The sequence below is a fragment of the Gouania willdenowi genome, chromosome 7 (genome assembly GCF_900634775.1).
Source record: "Gouania willdenowi chromosome 7, fGouWil2.1, whole genome shotgun sequence".
Taxonomy (NCBI): domain Eukaryota; kingdom Metazoa; phylum Chordata; class Actinopteri; order Blenniiformes; family Gobiesocidae; genus Gouania; species Gouania willdenowi.
This window is the reverse complement of record NC_041050.1, coordinates 7,288,378-7,308,094: the sequence shown is the minus strand read 5'-3', so window position 1 is coordinate 7,308,094 and position 19,717 is coordinate 7,288,378. Positions and strand designations below refer to the sequence as shown.

Here is a 19,717-nt window from a genome sequence, read left to right as displayed (position 1 = left end):
GTAGGCCGCAAATCAGCCTGTTTGTATAGAGTTGCTTAGAAAGTGACTTTTCAGAGGCTAAAACTCTGGAAAACAGGTGAGTTTGGGAAAATAAATCTCAAATATTATGTTTTTAGAGTTCTTAGAACTAATGGAGATGGGTGAAAAATAGCATGACATGGGACCTTTAATGAAGAACTGCTGTTGTGTATATATATATATATATATATATATATATATATATATATATATATATATATATATATATATATATACTGAGTTAACGATATGATACGATAGATGGTACTGGGCTTGCGATAACGATACAATACTTTTTTAATAAGGAAAAACAGCAACAATTGCAGTTGGAAAAATAACCTTTTATTTGACTTTAACTCAGGACATATTTACATATTTACTCTTGATGTGACCTTATAAACACAACAGGAATATAAAAAAAATAAAAACAATCTGGTGTGTAGTAGATTGTGTGGAACCTTTTTATATTAAATTCTGTTATGCATTATTCAAGTGATACATCAACTCAAGGCCCGGGGCCCATATCTGGTCCTTTAGAGCATCCCTTTTGGCCCGCAGGAGAAAGAAACTATGCTGCATTACTAATTGCGCAAATAATTCAATCCATCATCAAACCCGCTTGCTCCTTCTATCAGGGACCATTTAATTCAGTTGTAGTCCTTCAAAATTAATGTTTTAAATGAAACTCCACAATATTTCGGGGGGCACGCAGTTTTCCCGTAATCATATGAGATTTTTAAATCTCAAATTGTTAAAAGAACCCACATTTTTCCAAAATGATCTAGTTTTTCTCAAATGATTTCACAAAATTTGCATAAATTAAAACAAGGATATTTGAAATTAGTTTAAGGTCACCTAAAACCAACCTAATATACACCAATGGATAAAAACAGCATTAGGCTCAGCTTGTTTTTATACTTGCTGCTAGTTTTCATGACTTGAACTCACAATTTTTGCACAGTGAGGCAGCAGCTCAGTACAAGCCCCCACTTTGACATTTTAACACCAGAATCCACAGAGTTATTCTCACTCACCTTGTCATTCATGACTTTCTATCTATAAAAACGTTTTCTTCTTTAGTGACTATTAAAACAAACCTAAATATACATTTTTATATCTCAAGTAAACAGTCTATGTATTTTGATTCTACTCGATCTACATATTGTAGCTGCTGTTAAACAAGTTGAGGCATATTTGCCTATCACAGAGCCGCACCTTAAACTGAGCATTGCTGTGAATACATCCTACTCATTCAAAACAAGTTTAGCAACTCCCACTGACACACGAAAATGCAAATTTATCTTTACGACACACCCACAGTCTGCCAAACAATTCCATGGAACTGTTGTTCAGTTATATGGAAATTCATGAATACACAAGTTAGCAGAAGTGATGTAAAACGTCAACTACAACTATTTTACAATCGTAGGACTTGTCCGCAAAAGCTCAAACATAACTTACAACTATCAACAATTTTGTTTATGATTTTCAAAAAATGTGAGATTATTTTTACAGATGTTTTCATTTTCATAAAGAAAGAGTCCAAGAAAATACAAAAGTACAAAAAAAATAAAAATAAAAATCCCCAAACAAAGTACATTGTGTGCAGGCCACTTCAACTGGTTATAATCTTTCAAAGACATTGGTGAGTGACAAATGAACAGTGCTTAAATTCTGCTGTCACTCGAACATACTAGAACTGCGACAACATCATCCTCATCACATGCTTGGATTCTTATGTACAATTCTTGTCTTAAAAATTCATGGCATATTTGATGTTCATAATATAGTCCATTGTAGTCCATCGCCTCTATGACCGCCATCAAAAGTGACTTCTTCTCCGACATGTTGAGTAATTTCAGTTGGATCTGTAAGAAACGTTTTGATTTTATCTCAACAATTTTCATTCTCAGTTTGGTAGCAGTTATCATCAATATTGTACTGTTGTGTGCACAGATGGAAACCATTTCTTGAGTCTGAGGTCCAATATGCCAGATGGTCAGTCCACCCCTGGCCGTCTGACATACCGGGCATCATCTCAGTGGGCCGCCGACCCAAAGTAGGTCGGTAATGGCAAAGGGTAGCTTATATGAGCAAAATGTGTCAAACATCAGTGGAAAAATGGCAAGAACATTTATTGGACAAATGTTAGCTTATTTGGATGAAAAAATTAAGAAAAGGACAAAAATTGGATAAAAGAACTTGCAAAAATGTCCAAAAAAAGGATAAAAATGGGTATTCATTGGCAACTTTACAAGTCAGTGAATTACACATCCTGATGTCTGGTCTGTCGAATGATGTATCTGCATAACCAGGTGTAGAAGGTGAACAGACTGTTATAACTCACAGAATGAAAATTCCCAAAGTGTTATGTTTTTACTAGATTAATTGGTTTCATTCATTTTTTTTCCTCCTTTAAAATAGCTTATTTATGTTTTTCAAACAACAGTTTTTAATGATCCTAAAATTATTTTTCTTTTCTTTCCTTGACAAAGATGTTTTCCGTCTTCACTGAAACTATTACAACACAGTTTCTGTTTGTCTGCCTCGCCTATAACGTTAGTGCGAATATGCTGCCACTTGCTGGAATGATATCAAAACTGCTGCATATGCACATGAAAAGCCATCAGCAAAAGAAGAACATTGGCTCTAACAGAAAAAAATATAACATGCAATAATAACTTACCAAAGAACTACATTTTATGCTTTTTCTTTCATTCCACTATGAATAATCTGAATAAAAAAAATTGAAAAATTTTGTGTATTCTGCATGCTTTCTCTGCAAAATAGTTCACGTCCACTCTTCTGAGAAGGTTTCCTACATGGTCTAGTCACGTGTTTAGTTAACTTTCATTCACTCTCTAGACAAGTTTCAGACAGACGGTCCATTTCTTTATTATGTGTTTAAAAGCAGTCATGGGCTCAGTAAAATGCCTCTTTTAGTCTGTCAACTGCTGTAACAAACATACCTGCTTCTTCCCATGTTTTTGAGGTCCTATGACTAAGGGCGCATTCATACCGACGGATCCTAGAGCGGTTTAAATGCTCTAGGATTTGTTGGGCTGTGTGAACTTGCAAACAAAGTGTAGAGCGGATCTTTTTGCCCGTCTCGGAGCATTTCCAACTGAAGCCTAGAGCGCCGTGAACACAACTCTCTCTCGGAGTGGATCAAACACAGGAAGTATTGGCGATGATGTATTGTGCATGGTATTGTGGGTGATCAGGAGGGCTGGCGAAAACACGCCAACTTGTTGCTGGTCCATTGTTAAATGTTGTGAAAGAACAAGCGGAGAAGGCAGAAGTTTCCACGTACTCTTAAGCGCTCGCTTTGACCCATTGTCGAGAACCTCTTCATCAGGTTTCTGTTTTTCTGCCGAAATAAGTCTCTACTCCAGTAACTCTGCCCTCAAGCGGTTAGCGCATGTAACTGCACACAGCCTTTGGAGCGGATCAGAAGTTGCGCTTTGAATGCAAACCAAGCCAAACCAAGAAGCAAAAATAACAGAGCGCAAACTAATTTCCCTTTAGGGATTAATAAAGTATTTCAAATTTTAAAAAAAATCTGGCTTTACGCACATTCTCCGGTGTGCTTAAGTTATTTTCCTCTTATGCGCTTCTTTCTAACCCTGGAATAAGTGCAACACCCCAATAAGGTGAAACATTATAATGCACTAAAACAATAGACTTAGTTACATTTGAAGCCACACGGACTCGTGCGTCGCGTGATTAATTAAGACTCTGACAGACGAAGAATTCTGGTCACAGTGATTCAACTTTTTTCATAATATGTCCAACGTAAAATCACAGTTTGATCCACTACAGAGTGAAACAAGCTGTCATATGCGGATGAGGATGGACCATAAACTGTTCCCACACATATTTTAATGAGGCTCAGCTCAGGTTGCTTTAAACAATGTATATTTAAAACTGCGTATTATGGAAGCCAATAGTTCTGTTTCACTGCAAACATCCCTCTGTATTAAAGCAGGACGCTCTGCGGCTGGGTTATTTCCTCATATCTCCAGCGCATCTAACTCGGTCGCGCTTTACAGCGTTGATGATGATGATGATATTGGTCATCAAGGAGAGAGATTTTACCTGTGACTCGGACAGAAGAATGCGGCCGATCCTCAGTCACACTGCAATAATCTGATTAATGATTTGATCAAATCAACCTGCTACATTGTTTAAAGGCGTTTCAAATTAAAAGTGAACTTTATCATTTTCATGGATTTCAATGACATTTACAAACGTTGGGAAAACTCCATGTTTCGTGATTTCTAGACAGCCCAAAAAAATCACATCACCGCCTCCTTTCCTTCAGCCCGCCTTTATTCACACACTATAAGGCTTTGCTATACTTGCGCACGGTGGGTGTGTCAGGTACCTGGACCGGATAATACGCGCAGGAAAGAAGCGTGCAAAAAAGCGCTTAAGTCCGGACGCGAGAAATCAATTCAATTCAACTTTATTTGCATAGTGCAAATTACAACAAAGTCATCTCAATGCACTTATCAAAATATACAATTTATAATAAGAAAGAAAAAACCTAACAATATCCACATGAACAAGCATTTAGCAACAAGGGGAGGAAACGACTCCCTTTTAACAGGAAGAAATCTCCAGCAGAAGGATAGACCCCATATTGAACAACGAACAAACACATTCAGCTTACTTCCTATTGGATCACATACCAGTTTGTTCTGCCATCCATGAAATGCAACTAAAGTTGTTCTAATATTGAATTTTTCCCTTGTAAACATTGTTTCATTTTTGTTAGTTAATAAACGTATCCATATAGTTTGATCTTTCATAGTTTTTGTTCACATTCATTAGTCATTGTCCTGTTATTGTTACTTAAAAAACGGCTAGTCTACGAAAACTGTGTTGGAAACCTCAAATTTGGAGGGATAATGGCCTTTTTAAAAAACATTTAGACACAAAATGTAATTTTAAGTTGTATACAACTGGTATGGCTTTGGATCTATAAAGTTTGTGTCACAGAGAGTCCATGAAAAAAACAGGGAGTGTTCTTTAAAATGCAGAAAAACAGTAAACTGCTCGGTGTAAAACTTACATTCCATTCTCTTTGATAGATTGGTGACATATATTTCCCAAATTCTTGAACTGTTGTCCTAAATCATCTAGGAAGTGGAAATCCTCTCTCTGATTGCCGAGTTCAAGCTCATCCAGTGACTGGTAACTGCTGCCTCCTCCCTCGTATTCATACTTGGAGGTCTGATCAACAGTGCAGATGTCTGGATTTCCATTGATTGTTTGGAGTCGCTGTGAGATTCAGACATTCAGAAAAAAATGGATGAAATGAAGATGCACAATAATTACTAGTGTAGGTATTACTTGTTTCTTTATTAGATGCAAAGTCTTTATTAAAAAGTATCTAAACCCTGAGGTTTTGGCTCCTGGAGCAGTTTAGAAATGCCCAGTCTATACAAAAAACTCTACCAAGAGCAATCTATGCTAGGCTAACTACCCTCTCAATACTCACTATACCTCTCTATTCTCAATTCTCTCAATCCAACCAACTTGCCACATATTGCAGTCCATGGTTCTAGTTTTTATAGGAGGACGGGGCCAACAGTGTTGGTTTGTATTGTAAGAAGCCACCAAAATGTCACAAACTCAGCCAATTATAAGCGAGGAAATCACGGACTGTTGAAGATGCACAAATCCTGAGAATAGAAGTCCTTTTGTTTGGGAGTCCTTCAACAGTCTGTGATTTACTCGCGAACTTCAGCCACTAGAGTGTCAGCCTTGCACTGTTTAAGGGAGAGTAAAGATCCCTTAGGAGGGCTCTTCTCTTCTTCTTCATTGTCTACATCCAAACCGCAGAATGGGAACTGGTGCCCCCTGTGGTCATGGATTATTTTTTGGGTCACAACTCTTTTTATTCTCTTTCGGTAAATAAAAGAGGTTCACATCGGTATCTTTACCTTTTCCTGATTATTTGGAGCAACCAAAAGCAGCACAAATTGGCATTTTGATCAAGAATTCTGCTAAATGATTAAAAAGCAGGCTGAATGCTTCACTCCAATATGAAACAATGGGATGTTTACAGGCAAATTGGGCCGTGTGACATCATCAATCACATGATTTCAAGAGGGTGGAATACAGAATCTGAAACAGTTAAGTAGTCTCATTTTTAAAAGTTTTAAAAATGAATATGGTGCAAAATAATGCCTTTTGTTAGGCATAGATCTTCTAAAAAGGACATTTCCCCTCAGGAACAAAAAAAGAAAGAAAAATATAATAATAATAATAATTCAACTTCACAATCAAATATGTTTGTTTTCACCAGAAAAAAGTGGTTTGGGGGCTTAGTTACTCGTTAAATAAAGCATTTTTAAAGCAGGTAATAAAACTAAAAAGCTGTATGTACTGTATTATAAATAACTGTCTCACCTTTTCAATATGATCTGCAATGCGCTGATGTGACTGCAACCTGAGAGATTGTTGTCTTGAAAAGCTGTCCTGCTGACAGAAAACAAAGCAGTGTTCTTGTTTTCTTGATTACGTTCTTTCCGTGTGACTAAAAATATTTAGTTATTATGTCAACATTGTCTTACGTGAATACGTGAGTTATTTGACCTGATTGTGCTCCCCATAGAGTACTGTATTAAAAAAAGTGGAGAAAAGAGAAGCCAGTTAAGCATTTTGCACTCACATGTTTTTATTTGATCAGCAAGAATAATTAATGAAGGAGAATTTGGTTAAAAATCTTCCAAATATGGAAGACAGTTAGCTCGCTGTTCTTATTCATGTTGATAAAATAGAGACTAGGTACAGAAAAGTGAGTGGTGAGCACCTGTCCTTTCTGGCTTCTGAAAGAATCCATTTGACCTAAGCGCATCGTTTGCTTTTTAAAGTTGTCCTAAAGAAAACATATACTGATTATATATTCTGCAATCTCACAGATGTTCATCCTTTAAATACTGTCAAAGAAAGACATTCAGGTTTCGTTGCTCACCATGTTGAACGCTGAACTGTATCCGTCTACCTCTTGGGTTGTCACTTTACTTGATTCCGTCATCTGTTGGAGCACAACAAAGACGTAAGCAATTCAACAGGCATTTTAATGGCACCCTCAACCATAGTTCCTTCATTCTTGATTACATGTTGTTTCCTGTGTTGTCATATCTTTATTATAGGTCAACCCTCATAGCTGGAATGTTTCTGCAGTTGTATTTCCAGTAGCACCAGTTGTCACTGGTGTGCTGTTTTTTTTTTTTTTTTTAGAAACCTACACTGGGTATGTTAATTTGTTAAACAATAGCCACGTTTACATGGGAGTTTTAATTCCTCTTTAAAGTGGAATAAACGTTAATACCCCTTTAACCTTGTAAACACATAATCCCTAATGCTCATTTAATTCCGAATTAAAGTTAATTCCGAATTAAGTGGCTGGTTTATTCCGTTTTTAATTCCAAATTAGATAATTCCTCTTTTGTGTAAATACTTAACTTGGTTAAAGCCACTTTAAGTTAATTCGGATCGTTTTGCGCTTGCCCGGACTTGCGTTTGCGAATCCGGGCCGCCGCCATGTTGGATTATGTCGTCACTAGCGAGTCGCGCAATACTTGAGTATTTTATGTATGACTTACTTGTACAATTTCAATCGAGTAGGATATATCAGTCATCTTTACACCTCTGGAAAATACATGTTATTCCACATCTATGGGAATGTGATGTGGTATTGTACAAACTAATGTACTTACCAATGGAGTGCAGATGGTTCTGTTAGAAACTGTTCTAGCTTTAATTGGGTGCAAAGAGCCTACACAATGATACTGCACTCCACACAGAAACATTCCAGCTCTATCTCAGGAGGCAATCCCTGAGGCGTCTGAAACTGACATAAAAACCTGTTTTAGCACTACAAGTTACGTTCTGATTTTCATGGTGATTTTCTGGTGCTTTGTTGCTATTTCAACAGTTTTGAGACAGAGCATGAGGGACAAAGTTTGAAATTACAAAAAGTTAACTTGTCCACATTTGAAATTCAGTTTTTCCTCTCGTATCCTTCACCTTGTTCAAATGAAGTTGTCACTTAGTGTTTATGAAGTAATTTATGCATATATTTGGTCTCCTTTCATGTAGTTTTAGTTTCATTTTCTGTATTTTCAATGTCATTTCTGGAGTTTTGAGTTATTTTTGTGTAGCTTTTAGGCATCTTGTGCATTTTTGGCACTTTTATTGTGATTTTGAATATTTTTGTTTTTAGCTCATTTGTTTACTTTTGCTCTTCGGTGTATTTTTCCATCATTTTGTTTGTTTTAGAGACACAGTACTGGACAGAGCCTCTGGGCCATCAGCTGCCCATGTCTGGTTTAAGGTTTAGAATGACAGTAAAAACGCACCTGTGCGTTTTCCTTCTTACTGGCCTCCGTCATATTCCCCTTATCTGTTTGCCTCAGATGCAGAGTGGGTTCAGCCTGACAGAGAAAACCAATGTCATACATGCATTGACTGGAGAAATATCCCACAGAAAAAACTCTTTATTATTGCGTATTTTCAATTAAACCTCATCACAAACATCTTACCATGCATGCGGCACCCCCACCTTCCTGGTTGTACTTTATGAGGGTTTGGTTTCCCTCTTCTTGTTCCAAGTACTCAAATGTCTTTTTTACAAAATGACACTTGAAGATAAGTAGTAGCACTGCAGATGCATTAGAAAAATGTATTACAAAATGAAAGCAGATACAGTGTTATTGTAGTTTTTAATCATCTAAAACTAAAATATAATCCTTAATGTGATGCATTCTTGGAGTTTTTCCGAGTCATCCATGAAGTTGTGAGTAAAACCCTTCACTAAACAGTTTATGATCTGATAGTTCTGATTTCCATATACTCACATAAAAAAAGTAGCAGTCCTGCAAAGAGCAGACCAATGGCAGCCGATCCCAGACTGGAGGACGGGGGCACTTTGTCACGACAGTGATCTTTATCTTCACAGTCACACACCAACACATGGACAGTTTCACGTCCAAAGTGGTTCTGTTGGTCCTCAATCCTCAGGGGCACAGAGTAGTTACCATAAGCAAGTGTATTCACGGTTATGAGGCTAGTCTCCTCACCTAGGGGTTATCAATGAAGTTGAAAATCAATGGTTTGACACAGAGAAATGTTGCAGAACAAAGGATCTCTAGATCTGTACCAACCAAACACAGGGCCCAGTTTCCACTTTTGGTTGAGGCTTTCATCCCCATCCAGTGAAAAGAAGAAGGGTCCACTGAAAGGATCCTCATCAGCGTCCGTGGCAGAGAGCGTGACTTTGTCGTCCTTGTTGCCACACATGATGACATGGTTGTTGACAAGTCGAGGGCTGTTGTCATTGATATCCATCAAGTGGATCTGAACGGTGCTAGTTCCTGTGCTTGGAGGTTCACCTTAGGAAACCAGAAAAAAGATAGAAGCATTGCCCAGTTTGTTTTTGTTGGCTCAAGAACCAGAGTTAGCTGAATTAAATACAAAGGAACTATTCAACATACCATCATCTATGGCAGCAATAATTATTGTATAACTGTTAGATTCAACAAAGGGCGACTCTCGGTCCAGTCTTTCGATAGATGTAATTATTCCGGTTTCACTGTCGATGGCCACCCACTTAGCAGGATCATGTACCATCACGTATCTGGAAACAGAAGAAGTAATACATCTGTGAAGTTATGTGTGTTATATCATAATATTATTACATATTACATAATATTAAACCATTAAATTATATATATATATATATATATATATATATATATATCATAATAAGTCTTCTACAGTAGGAGTGTAATTACAGGTACAGTATATATTGTTATCTCCACTATTGACGTAATATTTTTTTTTACCAGCGGTTTTTTTATTTATTTGTTTGTTTGTTAGCAGGATTATGTCAAAAGAAGTTTGACAAAATTTTAACCAAAGATAGACCATAGATTCTATGAAGATTTTGGAGGGAATCCGGATCAATATACTAATTCTATACCAGTTTAAAAAGACACTGAACTCTAAATTGCTCCCAGTGGTTGACAAGCCCCTTGCATGACAGCTCAGTCCCATTGGTGTGTGAATGGGTGAATGAGTTGACATTGTAAAGCGCTTTGGGACTACTTCAGTGTTGGCAAAAAAGCACTATATAAATGAAGTCTATTTACAATCACTGGCCAAAAAATAAATGAAAAATCACATCTCGATTCGTAATTGACTGATCTTTATGAAATTTGAATTTATGTCAGGTTAGTTTTTCAATTAAGTTTAATCCACAGAGTTTTATCTGGATTGGAGTTGGATTGCGCATTTATTTGTGATTTTTTGAAAAATGGGTTTTTCCCATACATTTGGATCTACTTTATAGGTATTAATGGTGATAGACATTTCATCCAAGTCTTTAAAGTGTGAATGATCATGGTACCATGATCAGGATTTCTGATGCAGATAACTGCCAATATCTGGCAAAGAGGATTTGTAGTGGTTTATATGGTGAAACTCAACAGCATTACATCATACAGTGATCATACCTGAACTTCTTGGAGTCCACATCATGAACCACTGGTGTAAACAGAACTTTTCCAGGCTCTTCTTCTTCTTTTCTGAACACAGGCGCTTTCTCTTTCTCAAACACGGGTGGGTCATTGGCATCGATCATTTTCACTTTGATGCTGACTGAATCTGGTTGTGGAAGGGACTTTGTGTCAACAGGTTTTCCATCATTACACATAAACAGGGGTTCAACGTTTTCCACTCCGATCATCAGGTTCTCTAATGTCGATTCGTCATAATTCTTCTCCTGGTGAAGAAAAAAAAAAGCAAGTATAGCTCAGGACGTCTTTAACAGGACGGTATGATGTTGTGTTTGTATATGTGTGAAAGATAAGTATGGTACCTTGATTATACTTAATACTCCTTCATTGGTTTTTGGGTCTCTTTTAATTTCAAAGATGCCATCCTCGTTTCCTTCAATAATGAAGTAGTTGGCAGCAGAGGCATTAGTGTTAGGAGTATCTTCGTCTTCTATTGAAATTCTTAAAATATCGTCGGCAGTGGACTTTTCTTGGCCTTCTGCATGGTACTAAACAAATGACAAAAATTGGCTCAACTTTGTATATTTTTCCACTGTATACATTATATATACCTAAAGACCTCACCTCCCTCTTTTTGAACTTGGGTGGATGAGAATTAGCATCAATAATATTGATTAGAATAACAGCTTGAGAGGAAAGAGATGGCGTCCCAAAATCCTTTGCCTGGACAATGACTTTATACTGCTTTACTTTCTGAAAAACATTTGAAACATATACAGTATGTGACATTTCTTGCTATTGATTCTGCAAATTATTTTAGATACAGGACTTTTGAGATTCTCACATCATAATCAAAGCATCCATTGACTTTGAGCTGTGACACCATGGTATTAACCTGATGTACATATATCTCAGGAAGTGCAGGCTCCTGTGACACCACTGTAACGTCGAATTTAGAGTTGGGTGTGTTTGGCTTATCTGGGTCAAAAACTATCAGCTGCACTGGCAGGTATTCTGCAAGTTGTTAAGGAAAGTAAATGTAACATGAAATCATTGGAAAAAATGAGATATAGATTTTTTACACGTTTTACAAGTCAAGAATAGTTTGCGAAACTGCTTACTCACCCTCGAGCGTGTTTTCCTTTACATCGACTGTTATTTTAGGATTTCGAAACTGAGGTGCATTGTCGTTAATGTCCTGCACTTCCACGTCAAAAGCCAGTTCCTTGTCAATTGCATCGCCAGTTTCTCTGTCAAAGACCTGAAACTTGATCTGTTGATATTTGAAACCAATGCATAACATTTTATAAAAAATAAAAGCAGTGACCTATTTTATAAGGGGATTGTAATCTTATTCCTTACATGATAAAAGTCTTTACGCTCTCTGTCCACAGGTCGATGGGCATAGACGATTCCAGTTTCTTCGTCAATGCTGAAAATTTTTTCATTCACCCCCTCACCTTGTATAATAAATATGTGGTGGTCTTGCTTCTTGTTGTTAAACATCTATTTGAGAAAATGTATCAAGAATGCATTGTTTTTGTGTTCTTAAGATTGAGTCATTATCACAGAGTTTACTTACCTGTGATATGGCCATTGGATACGTCCCTTTCATTTCTTCCTCCAGTTCAATTGTAGACAAAACCCATCTTCTCTTAGACCGTACCAAAAGATCCTGATGAAGTCCAAAAAATGGAAAGACAAATGATTGTAATACATTTAGACAAATTGAACAAAAATCAACCAATACCCCAAAGCTTTACCTGCTTCTTTGATTCTGTTCCATGGGAACCTGCCAGGGCTGTTAATGTCACCTGGAGTGGGAAAACAAAATACAATGTTAATCAGTACAGGGCAAGTTCCTTAGCTGATGTAGACTAATGTCGTAATTATGACACAAGACCAAAATATACAATCTCTTGGCTGAAATTTCTAAAATGGCTATAAAAAGCAGGGTTGGGTTCAATTATAATTATAATTGCGTAATTGATAATTAATTACAATTATGGCTTGATTATAATTGTAATTTCAAAAATCTGTTGCTGTTGTAATTGTAATGAAAGTGTATTTGAGTTATTTGATTTCCATGAAAATTATTTAAAATACATTGTCAATTATCATTGATACAATAATAATAATAATAATAATAATAATAATAATAATTAATTAATTATAAATAACGCAATACTGGGCAACCATGTTACAGTTCTTTGTGCAGTTCTACACATATATTTAACAATTATTTCATATTGTTTCATATCAAGCTTTCCCACATTATACCATTAAAAAAAAAAAAATTAAATCTAGGGGTATACTGACACAAAAAAGACTCAGATGCCCACACCAAAAATATTAAAACCTATATTTTCATTGATTAGGAAGCCTAACAAGGTTACCAAGAGATAGGAAAGGAATTTGATGATAAATATTTGTTTTTAGTGTGTTTTACGGCTGACTAAAGCCCCATTATCATAAGAGATGGTTATTTTTTATTAGGTTATTTAAAGGTCCCTTTTGGTTATGTCACTGTTGTAAAAACTCTGCACCCCCCTGCCACCTGCCCCACCCCACAGCTACATACAACCGATCACTGAAAAATCTTAGTACAACAGTGACACTAAGGGTGCTTTCACACATATAGTCCCAGGGCTCTGTTCTTGGACCCCTTCTGTTTAGCCTTTATATACTTCCTTTAGGACAAATTTAACAGAACTGTAAGGTTGATTATCAGAGCTACGCAGATGACACACAACTACATCTATCACTGAACCCAGATGACTATGGTCCCATTGAGGTGTTGTGTGACTGTTTAGAAAAAGTAAACTGCTGGATGAGTGAAAACTTCCTTCAACTAAACCATGACAAGATGGAGGTGATTGTCTTTGGTAACAAGGAAAAGAGGACTGCTATCAGCAATTATCTTGAGTCTTGATCTTTAAAAGCTAAAGACCAAGTCAAAAACCTTGGTGTTTTGATTGACTCAGATCTTACATTCAGCAGTCAGATCAAATCTATCACAAAAACAGCTTCTACCACCTAAAGAACATCTCCAGAGTGAAAGGTTTAATGGCTCAGAAAGATCAGGAGAAACTGGTCCATGCTTTTATATCCAGCAGACTGGACTATTGTAATGGTCTTCTGACAGGAATCCCCCAAAAGAGCATCAAACAGCTACAGCTGGTTCAGAACCCTGCAGCTCGGGTCTTAACCAGAACAAAGAGATCAGAACACATTAATCCAGTTTTAAAGTCTTTACACTGGCTCCCAGTCAGCCTCAGAATAGACTTTAAAGTTCTGCTGCTGGTGTATAAATCTGTGAATGGGTTTGGTCCAGAATACATCAGTGACATGTTAGTCAGGTATGAACCCAGCAGGTCTCTCAGATCTATGGACACAGGTCAGATAGTGGAGCCCAGAGCTCACAGTAAACATGGTGATGCTGCTTTTAGTTGTTATGCTGCAAAGAAGTGGAACAAACTGCCAGCAGAGCTGAAGTCAGCATCACATGTGAACATTTTTAAATCAAAGTTAAAGGCACTTTTTTTCTCTACTGCAAAAAATTGAGAGAGAGATTTTTGGTCATGTTGTTGATGTCATGTGTTTGTTGATGATTTTACTGGTGATTTTAATTGATTTTACTGATGATTTTCCATCCATCTTCATACCCGCTTATTCCCGTTTGATTTTACTGATGATTTTAAATGTTCTTATTGATTTTAAACAATTGAATGTTTTATCATGTAAAGCACATTGAGTTGCCTTGAGTATGAAATGCGCTATACAAATAAATTTGCCTTGCCTTGCCTTGCCTTGCCATGTGACCATGTGAACAGTATGAGGAAAACAGACAAGTAAAATAAATGAATGATGTGGGAGTAATACGGAAGGGAGTGTGGAAACGTGTGTGATGTTAGAGAAAAGTGAATTCATAGACAACCGTGTGCAGCCACAGAGCTGGTCATAATCTAGCATTAGTTTGTATTGGGCTGGCTTAAAGCAGTACGTCTTGCCACCGGGTCGGAGGCAGGAAAGTTGCAAGTGCTGTTTTCTGGCCAGAGACAGCAGGGGGAAATGAAAGACCCCCTAATCACCCCATAAACCCTTGTATTACCCTCCTAGGGACTATGAAAAGGATTTATTAAGATGAAAACGGTATTTCGTACTGCTTTAAGAAAACAAAAAAGGAAATACAAATTTTAAGTCAGCTATTGAAAGTTATTTTATTGTTCTGCTGCCAAAATCATTACTTTTGCACTTGAGTTACATTTTGTTCCCGGTCGCATATCTAAGGCAGTCTAATAAATTATTGTTCTTTTAATTTCTGAAACATTTTAAGGCTTCTCATTATCACTTTACTTGTCTGTAGGCATTTTGTTTAGTGTCAGTGATCTTTATTTAATGAAGAAAGGCAATTTTGGAAGATTGTCATGAAATTGAAGATTTCCTCCTGTTTGTCACACCCCACCTGTAATGTTTATATTCCCCTTTCAAATTGTTGAAAGAACTCTCAATGTTTCCAAACCCCTGTAAATTTCCTAAAATTGTTACACAAAATTTCCCAAAATTAAATACAAAATTGGTAACAACATCAATGAAATGTAAAGTGAAGATCCTGCAGGGACTGATATCTGTCACTTATAACTTGGATATAGTCATTTTTACATGGAAGAGCAAACCAGTTCACAGTGGCCACATCATTGTTGTGTATTAATCAAGATGTGAATATTAAAACGTCACAACATATATCTGCGGTGGGTGAGACTAAAAATCAAATCTATCACACACAAGATAATACTTTATTTTTATTTATTTAGTTATTTAATCTTTATTTAACCAGGTCTTTATTTTCAACTGCGGTCTGGCCTTTTGAAGTAAAGGGAGAAGGGGGCTAAAAAAAGCAACAAGACAATCTAAATATTAGATTAAACTAACATACAATATAAAAATACAATACAGTATAGATATATATACAAGACACCACTAAAATATAAATGTGCGTCTGGTGCGCGTCTCAGTATTTGGCAATGTAGCAAAAATACGCTTACCAACATCTGGCAATACATAGGGCTCTAAAAGTAAAGTTAAAAGCTTTAAAACGTGTTAAAATTGCTTCCTTAATCTCTTATATTGTTTGACGTGGTCTATTGCTTAGAGAGCTGGGGTAATGCATGCAAAACATATGTATAATAAATAATAAATTATAATAAAAATATACTAAACAAGTAAAATAAAACAAAAAACTAAACAAAATGTATACAAAAAGTACACAAAACAACAACATAAATGCACAAAAATATACCACAAGGCTCCAAAAACACACAAAATGACTTCAAAAAACATACATTACAGAAAAATACATCAAACATAAGAAAATGACTCAAAATACACAAAACTAAATATTTATCCAAAAAATACACAAAATGACAACAGAAAAGCATAAAACTACACCAAAAAAGATACAGAAATACACAAAATCACTCAAAAATTACACTACAATGGCAACAAAAAACTATAATTATACAAAAAATGCACAAAAACACAACTGAAAGATTAAAAAATACACATAATGATACCGAAAAACATACATTACAGAGCAATACACTAAATGAAAAAAATATAAAAATGAGTTCTACCTAAACTGCTGTTGCAGCCAAAGTCTCACACTGAACTGAGTTCAAAACTTGAGAGCCCTGGACTACGACTACTATTAATACAACTATAATGTAGAGGGAAAGATATTAAATGCTGATATTTTAACCATGTGTTTCTAATCTAATGCGCACCTTACATAAATAATTACATTGCGCTCTCCATTTGCACCACAGGCAGAATATGAGGAGAATCTGCTGAGGGGTGCTTTTGGTGTAAAACCCACTTGTTTTCTGTTTCACTTCTCTATGGTTGTATGTTGGATGTTCATGACATGTTTGTGTGTAATTAATTTTCCCACTGGTTTTTTTGAGTTTTTCCTTGCAAAAAGGCGGGTCTCAGGACAGGGGATGCTCTGGGACATTTATTAACCATTTGCTTAAGTCCAGCAAACATTGGTGCAAACTTCATTTACCAATTTATCATGCGCATGTCCCATAGAATTAAACCAGAGAAATCGTACAGTCTATTTTACTTTGCACCTGCAAATAAAACCCCTTTATAACATTACAGAGTACAGAGTACAGAGTATGTACACCTCTTTGTACATCCAACCTTCAAACACATACTCATTTGGCCATAATTGACAACTCTACTTAAGCCCCCACTACATGAATATATACTTCCGACGGGCACTGTACTAGTTCATTAAATTACAAAAGAGAGCATTAAGAATAATACATAAAGTGGAATTCCGGTCACCTTCTAACGAACAATAAAACTTATGGATATAATAAAGTTAAAAATGCTAGAGATCTATCTATCTATCTATCTATCTATCTATCTATCTATCTATCTATCTATCTATCTATCTATCTATCTATCTGTCTATCTGTCTGTCTATCTATCTATCTATCTATCTATCTATCTATCTATCTATCTATCTATCTATCTATCTATCTGTCTATCTGTCTGTCTGTCTGTCTGTCTGTCTGTCTGTCTGTCTGTCTGTCTGTCTATCTGTCTATCTATCTATCTATCTATCTATCTATCTATCTATCTATCTATCTATCTATCTATCTATCTATCTATCTATCTATCTGTCTATCTGTCTATCTGTCTATCTGTCTGTCTGTCTGTCTGTCTGTCTGTCTGTCTGTCTGACTGATTTAAGAAATTGTAGTGAAATTGCAATCAACATAAATCTCCTCTGACGCCCTGTCAAGGCTGCAAATCTATATAGTTGTATGACCTTCTTCTGCAGGACTAAAGTCAATTAAAACTCCATTGTGATAGTGGGATGTAACATGAAGTGATCCACGTCTAGCCTGGTAAATTAGAGGATAAGCCCCTGGTTGTAGTAGTATGTATGTATATATATATATATATATATATATATATATATATATATATATATATATATATGTCTCAGTCCAAAGCAGGGTTTTCAAACCTCCAAATGGAAAACAGTTTTAGCTTCTTTTTAGTATTTCAATTTTCCCTTTTATCCATCATCATCAGCAAAAAACAAATGTGTTATTGAACCTGCAGACCTTCTTATAATAAGACAGGTAATGAAAAGTATGTAATATCAAATAACAATTTTGATTAAAATTGTTATTAATATTATTATTATTATTATTATTATTATTATTATTATTATTATTATTATTATTATTATTATTATTATTATTATTATTATTATTGTGAGTCAGTGAACAATTAAAACGAGCATAGTTTAATTCAGTTTTCATACCAGCAGTAGCAGTGGATGGATCCTCATGTTGCTCCTCAGCGTTTCATAACCTGTGTGGAAATGCTGTGAAAGACCAGAGGCAGTTTGTGTACGAGCGCACAGGACAAGCCCACATTACCTTCGGGCAACACAGAGGCTTAACTTATATTTAACAAAGGGGCTGTCTGTTCACTGTAACATGATTTCACAAGCACCAACTATACATGTATCTCTAATGGAGAACTATTTGTGTGAGTATATTCCTAAAACTTTTACTTTCTGTTTAGGCAAGCTTTACAGGACTCAAGTGAACATTACTGCAGCTCAAGAGCTCAAGTTACCATTTACAAAACCTGACCGATATCACATGACAATCCATCCTGAATCAGATTATACACCATTATTATTAACAGATATAGTAATATCAACAGGATAACACTAAAATAATACAATATATTGATTTTGTCCTGAACAAGTTGTGTTTTTACTTATCATCATACCTTTTAGATTTTAAAGAAAAAAATATCCTTTAGCCTAGTGAGAGGAAAATTACAAAGCATTAAAAATGTGTTTATAATGTTTATCTTTGGTTAAAAATGATAATCATACAAAATATTACCAGCAACTCACAAAATGACAACAAAAACACACAAAAATAAGATGATATATAATGAATAATAAAAAGAACAGACAACAATACATAAAATTACACCAAAAATGCACACACTGAAAGAGAATAATTTCAATGATACCAACAACACACAAATAGACAACAAAGAGACACTAAATAAGGGAAAAATACACCCCCAGATTACAACAAAATACACAACAATAACAGAGAAACATACAAAACGACATAAGACACAACCAAACAACTCCAAAAACACACGCTGTGAGAGGATAATTTAATTAATACCAACAAAAGGCAAAAACGAGAACAAAAACACACACAAAATATGAGAAAAAATTACCGAATAATGAAAAGATGAATGAAAATGATGATAGAAATTATCTTTATTAGAACATGAACTGAAAATGCAAGGGTCAGTCTTGGTGCCACACAGGTGGGAGATGATAAAAACTATAGAAATATATCTATTCAGGATGCACAAAATACTGCTTCATTTCACTTATTTACAAAATGAGATTCTTTAAAATGTGTGTTAGCACACATGCCACTAAAAAAACCCAAAAAAACACTGCCTATAGTGGGGAAAAAAAAACAGAGCCAGTAGTGAGAAGAAAAAAGTTTTTTTTTAGTCTTGCAGCTGTATTTATTCAACCATTATGCTCTATAGTTGCTTTTTCACAGAATTCTGAGCAAAATGTGGTGGTCGGACAAAGAGGGATACTTGCATTCAATAGCTAGAAAAATCATCAAATTATCCATGACAATTTCTTATACAGGACTTAGTTTTACCCCCAGTTACTGAACAAAATAAAAATCTTCTCCATTTTTCACATGGTGCCAATGCCGTGGCTATTCATATGAAATACTGGCCAATAAGGGGCCAATGAGGGGAGTTCCGTATGAATAGACTTGCAGTCTATTCATACGGAACGCCCCTCATTGGCCAGTTTAGGTCACGTGATCGGTGCACCACATGACTTAAAGTACCGTCAGTTTTATTTTAGCTCATATTTACTTTTAGCTACCTCGCTAACCCTTTTATTTTAGGCCGAACCCTAACTCTAAACCAGGAAATATCCTAAAATGTTTGTTTTTTTGTTTATGTATTTTTAATCGTAACCCTAACCGTAAACCTAGCCCTAACCCAGAAAATACCCTAAAATGTAAATTTTTTTGCATATGTATTTTTAAAGGTGGAATTTGCTTTGTTAA

The 19,717-nt window shown here is 35.7% G+C and overlaps 1 protein-coding gene across 2 annotated transcripts; it reads right to left on the bottom strand.

Moving 5' to 3' along the window:
* Window positions 1–338: 338 nt before the first annotated feature.
* Window positions 339–18,018, bottom strand: cdh26.1 (cadherin 26, tandem duplicate 1). Of its 2 annotated transcripts, none has more exons than XM_028453198.1 (20): window positions 17,896–18,018; window positions 12,314–12,364; window positions 12,133–12,225; window positions 11,913–12,056; window positions 11,676–11,823; window positions 11,395–11,564; window positions 11,175–11,303; window positions 10,913–11,098; window positions 10,548–10,816; window positions 9,528–9,670; window positions 9,198–9,425; window positions 8,892–9,113; window positions 8,577–8,695; window positions 8,394–8,468; window positions 7,004–7,066; window positions 6,842–6,907; window positions 6,603–6,647; window positions 6,439–6,510; window positions 5,096–5,304; window positions 339–1,886 (listed from the first exon to the last, which is right to left on the bottom strand). In XM_028453198.1, exons 1-20 carry the CDS (start codon window positions 17,920–17,922, stop codon window positions 1,877–1,879), a joined length of 2,469 nt encoding a protein of 822 aa, XP_028308999.1. In that variant the 5' UTR covers window positions 17,923–18,018; the 3' UTR covers window positions 339–1,876. The 2 variants fall into 2 exon arrangements, with proteins under 2 accessions (XP_028308999.1, XP_028309000.1); XM_028453199.1 differs by having other exon boundaries at window positions 6,439–6,507.
* Window positions 18,019–19,717: the final 1,699 nt, after the last annotated feature.